At 59.1% G+C, this 12,909-nt stretch overlaps 3 protein-coding genes across 3 annotated transcripts; 2 read left to right on the top strand and 1 right to left on the bottom strand.

Moving 5' to 3' along the window:
- Positions 1–561: 561 nt before the first annotated feature.
- YDC1_1 (alkaline ceramidase ydc1) lies at positions 562–1,897 on the bottom strand (the record flags this gene model as incomplete). The annotated part of the gene is made up of 3 exons (XM_066776390.1): positions 562–751; positions 916–1,634; positions 1,838–1,897. 3 exons carry the CDS (start codon positions 1,895–1,897, stop codon positions 562–564), a joined length of 969 nt encoding a protein of 322 aa, XP_066634271.1.
- A 484-nt stretch (positions 1,898–2,381) lies between these two features.
- SLS55_004937 (uncharacterized protein) lies at positions 2,382–2,872 on the top strand (the record flags this gene model as incomplete). The annotated part of the gene is made up of 3 exons (XM_066776389.1): positions 2,382–2,411; positions 2,468–2,634; positions 2,707–2,872. The coding sequence occupies 3 exons, from the start codon at positions 2,382–2,384 to the stop codon at positions 2,870–2,872; spliced, it is 363 nt and encodes a 120-aa protein (XP_066634270.1).
- Positions 2,873–4,126: 1,254 nt separating this feature from the next.
- Positions 4,127–5,768, top strand: SLS55_004936 (uncharacterized protein; the record flags this gene model as incomplete). Its single annotated transcript, XM_066776388.1, has 2 exons — positions 4,127–5,470; positions 5,529–5,768. 2 exons carry the CDS (start codon positions 4,127–4,129, stop codon positions 5,766–5,768), a joined length of 1,584 nt encoding a protein of 527 aa, XP_066634269.1.
- Between the last annotated feature and the right edge of the window lie 7,141 nt (positions 5,769–12,909).

Below are 12,909 nucleotides of genomic sequence, written 5' to 3'. Positions count from 1 at the left end.
TTATGGCAACATGTGCATCTCTGTATCTTTACACTCAACTCTGGAAGTGGCAGCAGTAGTGGCGCTAGTTGCTCTCCAGTGAATTCGCATGACACTCGGCGCTCAGGCTTCAGTACCTAACGTCTAAGGTCATTCTGCTTAGTATGGATGGCAATCAAAGTCGAAGGGGTTGAAGTACTCTCCGGGGGGGGGGCTGGCTTTTGTTCGGATAGGTATGTAGTGCATTCATATCCAGACAAACGCTTCGGCTGCCTGACCATAGCTGCAATACTAAGCGAACCAATCGAAGCGGTCTTTCAGAATTCAAACGCCCTTTATTTCTCTTTTACCTATCTTTACTATACGCCGTGAATGATGCTGCCGGCTATGATCGTACTCATCTAGCTTTAGCTTCCATGAGTACATGTTGAATCCTCCTAGTAAGAAATCCAATAATAACCTGCCCCATTGCCCATAATCAATTGCACGCTTTCTTTCAACACCCGCAAAGCACTCGCGCCACCAGTGTCCATTCTAATAATGCATGCCAGTAGAATCCAACAAGTGTGATGGTGCACTCTTTTACAAGTGCTTCTTGCCGCCGTCGGCGTCGCCGTTGAGTTGGTAAGGCCTGTTCGTCCTGACGACGAGCGGCATGTGGAAAACATTGGGCCAGAGAAGCTCGTACTCGTCTTGCTTGCCGTTCAAGCAATGGCGAAGCCAGACGCCCCACGTGATGTAATAGTATGCACCAACGCCGGTCATGAGGTGCCTGTCGGAAGTTAGCTGACCTGCCCGGATCCATATACTACTCGTACGATTCCCACAAGCAAGAGAGAGGGGGGGGGGGGGGGGGGGGGGGAAGATTGGAAAACAGCAACGGCCGAGCGAATCCCGAACAGCTCGCAGGGGGGGAAGGAGAGAGAAAAAACTTACCACCAACCGTGACCTTCCAGCAGGATGCCCCACGGCAAGCCGACGTCCCTCCTCCAGCTGCGGAGAGTGCCGCAGAACTCGTTGTCGAGGGTCCAGATGGCGAAGCCGCCGAGGAAGACGCTCAGGCCGGACGCGATCATGATCCACATGGTGCGCAAGATGTCGGTGTCGCGGGCGTCCCTGCGGCGCTTCTCGCCCGGGGCAGCGGCGGCGGCGGCAGCAGCGTTGCCGTTGGCCACGGCGGCGGCACTCGCGGCGGCCTTCTCCTCGGCCTTGAGCGTGGGGCGCAGGCGCACCTCCATGATGTATATGCTGCGGAACAGGACGACGGCGGTCAGGAGGGCGTACATGTTCTGGTGGAAGGCCGGGTCCTGCAGGTAGTGGTAGTAGCCGGTGATGAAGGCGGCGAGGGCGACGAGGAAGAGGCCCAGGGCCTGGGCGTAGGCGCGCGAGCGGCCGTAGGAGAAGGTGGCGTAGAACATGAGGCAGGTGGTGTAGATCATGGACAGCTCGTCGACCAGCTGCATCGGGTACTTGAGCGTGCTGTGGAAGAGGAAGCTGCCGGTGCCGACGACGAGGTAGCCGGCGAAGGTGACGAGGAAGATGGAGTCATGCTCGTTGCGCAGGCAGTTGTTGATGCCCTTGAAGGCCAGGTAGATGAAGAGCAGGTTCGTCAGTGTGTTGATGATCTCGGCGCTGTAGATGGTCGCGTAGTAGTCCTGTTGGGCGAGGAGCTGTTAGCTAGGGAGATGCATGGGTGGTTGCTCGGCTCTGCAACAACGATTCGCGGAGCTGAGGTCGTCCTCCTGGCGCGATCGGCAGGTTGCATTTCTGCATCGTCTGCGAATAGCACTCCTGCTGAGGGCTGCTGGGCGGGTGGATGGGTGCTTGCCTCCTCGCACCAGTTCAGAGTGCTAGTGACCGGGCTCCAGTAGCCGTCTTGCGGGCCCGGATAGGGGACAGAGGGGAGCCAGTCGGGCATGGTTGCACAGCGGTCTGGGGAGCAAACAGCTGGCGTCTGGGACTCAAAGGAGGGGTGTTGGCCGGAAAGCTGCAGTGGCCCGCGGATACGGCGGATACCTAGGCGACGGGGCTATAGCGAGCGAGCCATTTGTCATCGTCGTGCGAAGGGGAACGCCAGAACTCGTATGTTCACAGCACTCGAGGCCCCCAGGCGCGCAAAAAGAAGCTTGCGGCGCGGCGGGCGGGTGCGATGCGTGCCGTCATCATCGCCTTGGCGCGCCTGCCCCCCCAGACTGACGCTCGCAGACGCGTCGTCTTGGCGCCTTCAAACTCCACACTGACATCTGCCATCACCGCCTACGTACTGGCCCGAGCCACCCGCCCGTCTGCTGCTCGGCCCGAGTGTAATTCCACCCGCCGAAGCTCTCTCCGCGACCGCGCGACCTGTCCCTCCAGCGCCTCAGCTCAGCTCCGCGTCAGCCCGCACCCCGCGCCCCGCAGCCATGTCCATTCCCAACGAGGCTCTGCAGAAGGTGAGCTCGCCGCATGCGGACCCTCGCCGACGCCGACCTTTCTGACGCCCTCCAAGCTTCTGCAGGAGATTGAGCAGAAGGCTGCCTTCTCCCAGCAGCAAATCACCATCGTCAAGGCCCAGATGACGGCCAAGGCCCGCGAGCAGCGCATGCTGCAGCTTACCACCAGCGAGGTTGACGCGCTGCCAAAGGACACAAACGTCTACGAAGGTGTTGGCAAGATGTAAGCCCGTCTGCCCCTTTCATGCTGTGTTGCCATGTCTGCGATTCCGCGGTATTCACGCGATTTTTCCAGGTTCGTGTGGAGCCCGGTGCCGGATGTGAAGAAGCGGCTGGCTTCGGAGAGCGAGGAATTGAAGTCGGACACGTCCAATCTGGAGAAGAAGCTCCACTACCTGGAGACAACGTACAAAAACAGCCGCGACAACCTCGAGCAGCTGTTCAAGGCGGGTCCCAGATGAGCAGAGAAAGAAGAAAAGAAATTGGCAGGGGGCGGCACAGTCTGTCGACCCGCGCCGCCCTCACCACCACGGACGGCATCTGCATCAGAAAAAGTATTGGATGTTGGCGACGTGCTGATAGCCGCGGAGGCCAGCCGAGACGAGCGGCCCACTATTTCAACGCGTCAACCTGTGCCTCTGTGACGGACGAAGGATGGGATTTTGCAGGTTGGTGCGACCCATTAGCCTGCACATCCCGGCCCCCACGATCAACTAACGGAGGCGTTGTTGGGTGGCGGGATGGCAAGAAATCAAGGCCGACGCTAGCCCAGGCCCCAGGGTCCAACAGGAAAGTAGTAATAATAGTATCCAACGATCGCCGTCGAGTCGACCTCTTAGTTTCTTTGAAGAGCAGCGTGGCGAACGTGGCCAGGTAAGCTAACGGTGCAGACAGCCAGCCCTTCGGCAGCTTGTTGCGAACCACGGCAGCAGCAGCAGCACAAGCGGCTAGGCGGAGGCGCTTCCCGAGACATGCAGGTCGGCGAGGTTTGTGCGGTTGCAAGTGCGAAGAGCCGCGCGCTGATAAAGAAGGTCGCTAGCGGAGGATGGTGGTGGCGCCTTCTGCCAGCCTCTGCCCCGCGCCGCCGCCCGTCAGCGCCCGATGCAGCACTCAAGCCCCCGCTTACTACATGTCAAACACGCTCTGAGCCGGCTGCCGCCGCGCAGGCTGGCAGCTGGGCCAGGGCAGCGGTTTGTCCGTCCTTAGAGCAGCGCTGCACGTTCGCGCTGCCGTGGTTGGCCCAAGCTCCGCTGCCGCGTGTGGGCGCAGACGATAAATTCAGCCCCCAAGGCGCCCTCAGCCCAGCACTTCAGCTCGCGGCGATAGAGAAAAAGCCGCCCGAGTCAGCTGCCTGTGCCGTCTTTCTTCTCTCTGTCTTTCCTCGCTCCCCTCCCCGGATCAGTTGCGCGCGTCACGCCGTGCTCGCTTCTCCGGCGTGTGACCCGTTCCGGTTACCTCACCCTCCACCACGTCTGACTTGCCTCTCACACCTGCTCTGCTGCCTGTTTGCTACCTGATCAACTGCCTGGCCGCCCGCGAGCCCCACTCGCCGCTGACGCCTAATTGCCCTGCACTCCTGCGTTCACGCTACTCCTGCCAACTACACTCTCGCTTCACTATCGGCCTTTGGCACCATACCGGCACACTTGCTTTTATTTCCACCAAACATTCCGAGCCGGCACCAAGGCACCACACCCCCTGTGACTCCAACCACCATGCCGCGGGCGTGGGAGGATGATTTCTACTTCTCGGACGAGCGCTACGGCGGCACTCGATACGTCCAACCACCTGGAGCGGGCATGAGCCGCGACCCCTTCCGCCGCAGCGGCGGCTTCCTCGACCCGGGCGCCGCCCATCACCATGCCGGCGGCATCCATCGTTCGCACTCGACCGGGTCGCGCGGCAGTCCTCGCGGCATGCCCAGCATCCACATCCACAACAACATCGATCAGGACATGCACCCGCGCATGGACGCACGCGCCCAGCAACAGCGCACGCCGAGCGCCTCGCCGCGGGGCCGGCCCGTCATGCTCGACGACGAGTGGGCGCTCGAGGACGAGGCGCCGTTCCGGCTGGCGGCGCGGTCGAGGTCGCGCGGGCGGCCGGGCTTCGCCGAGCACTTCCACCACCACGACCACGGCCACGGCCACGGCCACGACCACTTCTCGCCCAGCCCGGACTACCGGGCGATGCAGCTGGCGCTCAGCGAGGAGCGGATGCGCGAGGCCGAGGAGGTGCGGCGGCGCGAGCAGGCGGCCGAGTTCGCGCGCAAGGACATGGAGCTCAAGTACATGCGGGAGAAGGCGGAGCACGACGAGGAGGAGGCGATATTCCAGAAGCGGCTGAAGCTGAAGATGCTCAAGGACAAGGCGGACCGCGACGAGGCCGAGGAGCGGCTGAAGCGCGAGGAGGAGCGCATGCACGAGAAGTACGAGCGCAAGCGGCTGGAGGAGGAGCGCAAGCGGCGGGTCGAGGAGGAGGAGATTGCGGCCATGAAGAAGCGCGCGGTGCAGGAGGAGAAGGAGCGCGCGGCCAAGGAGGCGGCGCAGAAGAAGGCGGCGGCAGAGGAGTACCAGCGCAAGATGGAGAGGGAGGCCAAGGAGGCCGAGGAGGAGAAGAAGCGCATCATCGCCGACTTCGAGCGGAAGAAGTCGGAGGACGCGAAGAAGAAGCAGGAGGAGGAGCAGGCGCTGATCAGGAGGCTGAAGGAGCAGGAGGAGGCCAAGAAGAAGAGGGAGAAGGCTGAGTGGGAGGAGTACGAGCGCAAGCGGAAGGAAAAGGAGGAGAAGGCGGCGGCGGAGAAGAAGAGGAAGGAGGAAGAGTTCGAGGCGGACATGCGCAAGCGCCTCGCCCAGTTCGGCTTCCAGGAGAACCAGATCCAGGCCATGATCAAGCCCGAGAAGGCCAAGGACTTGCCCGTCGGCCTTAGCCCGGCCAACCCCGTGGAACAGCACCACCACCACCACCACCAACACAAGCCGACCTACGTCAAGGTGCACCGCGATCACCTCGCCATCGAGACGTTGACGTACTACAACTTGCCGTGGGAGTGGGATAGCGTAAGTCATGCATCGCCAACAGGAAAACGAAGAGTGCTAACCAAATCGGACGCGACAGACCGACACCGACTACATCATCATCCTCCGCGAGATGGACGCGCGTGAGACGGACATTCTGTTCGAGCACACGAAGCGCGTGCGCACCAAGAGCACCGAGACGCGCCTGCTCATCCAGGAGCGCCACAACCACGACGGCAAGCCCGAGTACGCGTGGGTGCGCAAGCGGAGCAAGAGCAAGAGCCCGATGAGAATGCGCGCCGCGAGCAGCCCCAGGAGGAACGTATTGTGGCTGGCTTGATGATGAAAGTTACGACACCGAAATTGGTTTTTTTTCTTTTTGGGAGTTGGATATCGTTCGCGATTCCGGTTTTATGTTTCTTTCACGGCGTCTTTTTCGAATATCCCGTCCCCTTTTTCATACTCTCCCGTAACCGTTCTATCCCGATTTGACCGGTCAGAGACAGATTGGAAGAATGGATGCACAGGCGGGTCTAAAGGTGTCTGAGGTCTTTGGTTCCCCGATAATTTTCATCGCGAACTTTTCATTGCCGGGCTTTCCTTTCTCTCCTCTCTGATCACGAGCTAATCCCCCGTTCACGACACGTATGGGTATCTTACGTTTTTCTTTTGCTTCGAACCAGTTGTTGCATGTCAGTATCGGCTTGAATGTAGGGAAATGGCAGTAGTATTTTTTTTCTTCTTCCTCTTTACCTCAGCCTCACACGGCTTCTTGCACATCTTCTCGCATCGACGACGGCGAGATCAGTTGGGTGGACAAAATGGCAGGGATCATACACGTGCTCATCAGATGCCATTTCCCCCGAGACAAAGGCCTGTTCTGGACCATTCCGTCTTTTTTTTTTTTTTTCCACCCTTTGCTGCCTGCTGACGGCGCGCGACCCTGCCTGATGCCGCGCCTGACGAAATCCTGCAAGTTGACGTTACAGCCCCCTCTCGCAGCCGATGGCTAGCGCGAAGAATAGCAGAACATGGCGTAACTATGCCTTAGCTCGTTCTTAGAGGGGGAAAAAAAAACAATACGTAGGTAGTTGAAGCATTCATCTGAACATGTATGTAGAATTTTTAATTCGACATTCTCGTGCGGACGATAGCTTTAACTACCCATGACATGAGCAGAAAACAGATCCACGCTAGCCATCGGCTGCACGAAGGAGCTGTATCGTTTCTTTTCTGCCTGGTCGTCGATCGCGCGCGGAGGGGAATAAGCCTGCTTTGCATGCATGCATGCATGCACGCATGCGCGCCATGCGTGCATTCATCCATTCAGCCCACTTGCCTCTTTGGCTGTCGGGACCTGACCTGACCCCGCTCAAGCCTTGCTCAACGCTCACATGATTCTGTGACAACCAGAAAACGGGTCATACGGGACGCGGAGCGGCAGCTGCCAGGGGAGACGGCATCTCTTCGGGTACAGAGTATTTAAAGCGGATGGCTGCACCATTCCGTCAATCAAAACCTCGACCTTCACTGCATGTGCGCACAACATACGGGGTCCAGGAACACTTGCTGAGTGCTTGGGAGGCGTGCTCACCGACTGCTCGGTGCGTCCTGTCCCGTCATGGAACTTCCCGTGCAAACGAACACATCTGGACTTACGATATGGAAGTGATGAAGGTGTTCACTAACTTTTTGTCCTGCGGGAAGCCATCATTACCAAGCCATGCTGAAATGCACGGGCATTTGGCCTCAAGAAGCTGCTTGGTTGGGCATGGGATTCTAAACCCAACAAACGACCACAGACCCAAGTAAGAGAAATGAAAAGAGATTTTGTTGGGTCGTCGCTCGCCTTGCACTTGCAAAGCGCAGATGTAGTTTTGGAAGGAGATCCAACGTTGATTCCTCTGGCTTATGTATAAGGGAAAAGACAGAAGAGCAAAGAGTGGGCCGCGTGCCTTAACAATCCCGCCCCATGACGCCTCTGGACTGCCCATGGGACAACAATTGGCCATGAGATCTTGCAAAGCGGAATCATTGGCCCTATAAAAGACCAAATGCCTGCGATAGCTCTTCCTGATAAACTTGTGGACACATCCTAAATAGTGAATCCACGGCGTAATCAAGGACAGAGTGTCTTTTGACTTTCCCAGTTTAGTTGTTTCTTCTGACTTTCTTTCTCACGCTCCAAATCCTCCAGCGCACCACCTTTATCTTGACTTCGCTGGAAACAGTTGCACTGCAGTACTGTCGGATTGGGTTGCTGGTCTTCATCGCCACTCCATGCTGAACGCCACCATCCGGCTCCTTTAGTGATAGTAAAAGCTTCGAAAGGAGGAAGAGGGGGTGGAGAGGAGAGGGGGGCGAATAGTCACACTAGAGGGCTCGGCTACACAGTCGAGAAGGTGATCGGACCGTGTTTCACTTTGACTTCAGCCATCATACGGCATTGCTATAGAACACAGGATTTGCTTCTGGTATCTCTTTTTATATCTGCGTTCCACGGCCGAAGGCGGAGCAGAAGCACCAGCCGTCGCGTGCACCTCTTACGACTTCATCACTTGACGCGGTCCAGACGGCCAGCTCACCGGATAGCTCAGCAAATGTTACTTCCGCAGCATGTTTAAAAGGGCCGCTGCTCCCCGCCGCTTCCACTGAGACGTTCAAACAAGGCGGTACAACCCAATCAAGCCAAAGTACCATTCGTTCTGTCTACTTTTCTTCGTCCTTGGAAAGCTTCGATTCACTCTTTGGTCGCCTCTTTCCCAAAATCCAGCACACTCCACAGCGAAACCAGTGTCCTTGTATCATTGACCAACGCTACAGGCCAGCATGTACCCGTCATGCTGAGATTCATCATCCAGCAGCATCGTTGAAGCACACCAGCATAAGAGAGAGCGAAAAGTGGACGGACACAGAATAACCCACATGAACGAGCTGTCTCACTCATGGCGCAGTCGCCGCGGAAAGCGGCGAGTGAAAGCTGTGTTTTCTGCGGAGGACAGTACCATGTATCTTGAGCATGCATTCTGGGATTTCTCAGAGAAGACTCCAGTGGCATGAAAAAGTCTACTCAGAAGCTATCGGGAGCATCTTATACAAGGAGATGGCACGAAACAGTCACGTGCGGCCTCCTTGTTCGCCCTGTGACCATGCGGGACTTCCAGCCGGACTGTCGCCACGACTAGATTGCCCACCTGTGATCGATGACGTAGGTATGCAGCAACAGGCCGCGCCTCACCCCTGCGTGCGTTGATGAAGAGGATGCCAATAGTGAGGCTACCCAGGAGACATGACACAGACACCGAGAACACAAAAAGCCATCCAGCAGCCATATCTCTCGCCTTATCCAGCGAACCACACCGCCCGTACCATCGCATCGAGCCAAGCAGCCAGCCAAAAAAAAAACGACCACCCGTCTTCCCCCCCATCACCCAAATCCCCCAACCCATTCCCGACATGGGGCATCGCTCATCAGACTACATACCTACTGCAAGGATCATCATCACGGGGACGTGGGGACGCACGAACAACGTTTTCGTCCCCGCGAACAACCCCTTCCTTCCCCCTATGCAAAGGCCAAAACCCACCCCCCGCGGAGAACGAACGAACCACCCATCTACTTCCGCCTTCCGCGCGTGCACATCCTCCAGATCTCCTGAGAAGAAGAACAAAAAAGCGCCACCGCCGCTGCTCGCTCGAAGATCTTCACATTAACCGGTAAATCATGCATGCCCGAGAACACGCTAATAATGCCGGCAGCTCGCACCAACCAACCAACCAACCAACCAGCGCGGGACAACCATGCTGCTGCTTGGCCTTTTCCCTTTCCCCGTCCGAAGAAGCTTGGACAGGGTACCATGCAGGTCCGGAGATTTGAGAGAGAGAAAAAGAAAAGCGTCGAATAGCAGTGCGCGAAGTTGAGGCGCTAGCCCCCCTCCCCCTACTAGTTAGCTAGCTACAAAGCTAGCTAGTGGGCGGATAGGTTCGGTTGACGGAAGCGGTTCCGAGAGGATGAGGAAAGAGTCCAGCGAACCATCCCTCAGGGGGAACGGGGGCATATCGAGAAGAAGAAGAAGAAGAGGAAGAAGAGAGGACCGGCCGGGGGGAGGGGGTTCCCTTCGGTGGTGCTCGGGCTCGGCACACACAAGTGAAACGTGACGGGCAGACGTGTACCTGCATGGCCCGGAGCCGAGAGACTACCTACTGACGGGAAGTCCACCTCCCCGCGCACGGAGCCGAAGCCAAGCTACGTTGACCATGTCCCCAGACGATTTTCTTGCGTTCGTCTCGGAGGGTTTGGGAGAACATGTTTTTCGCACAACAACCCCCCTCAAGTACGGTTGATTCTGCTGGCATGCTTCATCGACATGGTGGAAGAAGGGGCGTAGAGCACGCGGCCAACGGCTTGAACCATCATCTCGCGGCTACCCAAAAATCCAAAGCTCCAATAGCTTGATTCCCCGAGGAGCAAAGTTGGAGTCACTTGGCGCTTTCGAACCGATCTTACTCGACTCGCTTGGCACGACATAAAGAAGTTGCTGAACCCTCGGACGGAAAATGTTCAGGTAAAGACGAACCGTGGATCTCGAGCCATCAACCATCGGTAATTTCGGGCAGATGGACTGGTGAGGCGTGCAAGACAAGGCTTCGCGGGCGCAGTGGGATGCGGAATTTCGCATCCTTTGCCGGCGCGTTCGGCGTGAGACGTTCTACTCCCCTCTCCGCGAGCAGTTGAAGCGAGTATCCGGATGCAGACGCAAGAGTCGGAAAATCAGACAACCCATCAAAGCCTGGAAGAGCAGAGTCCACCCCCTCGCAAGACGGCTTTGAAAATCGCGACATCTGCTGTAAGCCACTGCAGCCGTGGAATAGCTCAAGACATACCGAACAGGACTGTATGCAACAGCATAATCCTCAGCATAAGCCTTGATCTCTCGTCACGCGAAGATTGGGCCATGGAGCCATAGAATCCGCCGTCCCACCCCCAGGCTTACGTTCTCGATCCGCTCTGCCAACGCGCGAAGGCGCCTCTCGGCGGCCCAACCATCCAGCGCGCACCTACTTGGGTCCGCCAGAAGCGCCCTGGGGCTGGGATTCCAAACACGGACACACAGACACACCCCAACAGCAACGACGGGGAAACCCACAGAACCGCGGTCCGTGTGTAAGGCCAGCGACGCCAGAGAAAGAAACCGCCCATCGGGCCGCTCCCCGACATCTCAGTGAAACCTACCAGCGATCGGTCCGTTGCGAGGAGGATGACCCGAGGGCAGAATGAGGCGTGCCATGTCCGCTCTCCGACTCGGTATCTCCGACAAGACCATGGTTATAGCGTCTCAGTCGTAAGTCGTGTATAGACGAAAATTTTTTTAGCACCGCGCCCGCCCACCTTTGCATAGCATATGACGCCGGTGCTCGGGACTCGCCTTTCGCTGCTGCTGCTGCCTTGGTTGTGCATGCTGTTTTAGCGGAGCAGAGGGTGCAAACACGACGGGTAGGGTCCACCGAGGAAAGAGCCGCGCTGCACCCTCGATACCGGATGCAGAAGGTATATGGCGCCCTCACGCTTCGAGAAATTCTGCCGTGTTCCTGCGCACGGCTCGAGCTCTTGTTTCACCGCTCGGGCCGGGGGTAGAAGCGGTTGTCATCGACAGGAGAAGCACACAAGATGGACGGCGGGGAAGACTATCACAGGCGGTCTATCTGCTCACCGAGTAGCTGGATAGATTGATGTTGTTCCTGACCGCCAGAGTTGCCCCATATCTTGGTGCGGTCAGCGCACTGGCGCCGCGCGAGGGCCTCCCAGTGACGACGCTCGCGACGGATGTGCTGATCTGAGTCATGGCGCAACGACCAAACACTGGGGTTGGTTGGGCGTCGGCAGCAGCCCCCGAAAACGGCGCGGGCGATGACGACCAGGCGTCGGGGGAGCGCAGAGCACAGAACATGCAGAGAATAGGAGCAAGGCCAGGAGACGGTCCAAGTTGGGCGGCGGCGTGTTGGCAGCGCATGAAGGCGGCCAGCTCAGCGCAGGAGTCCATAGTCGGCGGCCCCAGCGCTTGCACGGCGGCGTGGCATCGGCAGGAACGAGCGTCGAGACAGCGGCTTCGAGAGCTTTCGCCGTGTGAGCGAGATCTCGCATCTGGTGGTGTGTGCCGCGGCCGGGTGATTTACCATGGGCGCCTGAACGCAGGGTCTGGAGTCTGGAGCTGCTGGGCCCGGCACAAAGCCTGCTTGTGCTCGCGTGAAACAGACACACAGACTCGGTCGGCAACGGCATGCAGAACCGGGTCACGGTGGGCAGCAGTGACGTGAACCGCGGGCGAAGCTTTGCAGCAGCGAGCGGCTTGGATAGCGGGCTGCACGTCGGTTGCGGCCGACTGCCGTTAGAGCCGCGCAGGCCTGGGCGTGTGGGCGCCGGCGAATGGGGGAGCGCGCACAGTGGGCGATCGCCGGCGGGCACATCAACGCGGATGCAACCCCAGCCACGGGAACTCCTCGCTGCGCACCCCAAGAATAGCAGCCTGCGCCCCCAGGCCCTCTCACCACGGCGACGGCGGCGCATGACGGCTGCGGCTATTGGATTGGGTGGCGAGACGGTCCGAAGCGGGCAGAACACGGCAGCACAGCCATCGCGCCTCGAGATCGTGTTGGTGTGCGGTGGATTGGTGCCACATCTGCGGCTCACGCCCTCGGCTGCTCTCGCGTGGCGCGCCGCCCGTGTGCTGCCAGGACGTCAACGACGCCGGATGCCACTCGCAATCACCCAGCCGTGCTCGGCGGAGCGGATCCCAGGCGCTGCCAGGACGGGTTACCAGCGAGTGCGATGCTTTCAACGGCGTCGCAAGAGTAATTGGATCAGCAAAGCGCCCCTAGCCGGGGCGCCACTATGCCTGCTGCGGCGAGACACTGGCAGAGCTCCGTGTGACTGCGCACAGTCCGCGTTGGCGAAGGAAGCGCATCTCATCAGCTTGACTGCCCGATCGCGGCAAGCGTGCGCTCCAGGCTGCATGTGAGCCCGTGTCAGTGGAGGGGGTGCCGGGGACGCGCAATGCTGCAGTGCGAAGGCTCGCGGGAGAGCGGTCGGCAGCGCCAATGGATCGGGCACAAGTCGCGTCTGGCCGGGACGTGTCGCGCGGGTGGCGGTGGTGAGGGCGCTATGCTGGGCGCTGGTGAGAGATGCAAGCGATGGCCAGGGCGCCTGGTGCAAAAGCGCGGGCCGCCCAGCGTCGGCGTTGCGCGCGCTAGCAGGAGGGGCGAAGACGGGGCGGCGTGGGCTTTGGGAATCGCCGGCCTGTGCGCTGCGCCTGCCTCTCGTTAATAAACCCAGGCCAGCATCCCAAACACCCGCCTTCACCTTGCCTCCATCCTGCATATAAGCGCCCACCCGCCGCCGGTCTTTCTCCCACCACCTAATTCCACTCGCTGCCTCTGCCGACTACTCCACGCCTCGCGCCTAATCAACCTCTCCATCAATCACA

The sequence above is a fragment of the Diplodia seriata genome (genome assembly GCF_021436955.1).
Source record: "Diplodia seriata strain FDS-637 chromosome Unknown scaffold_4, whole genome shotgun sequence".
Classification (NCBI taxonomy): Eukaryota; Fungi; Ascomycota; class Dothideomycetes; order Botryosphaeriales; family Botryosphaeriaceae; genus Diplodia; species Diplodia seriata.
Note: the sequence above shows the minus strand (reverse complement) of the source record. Positions and strands in the feature narration are given on the sequence as shown.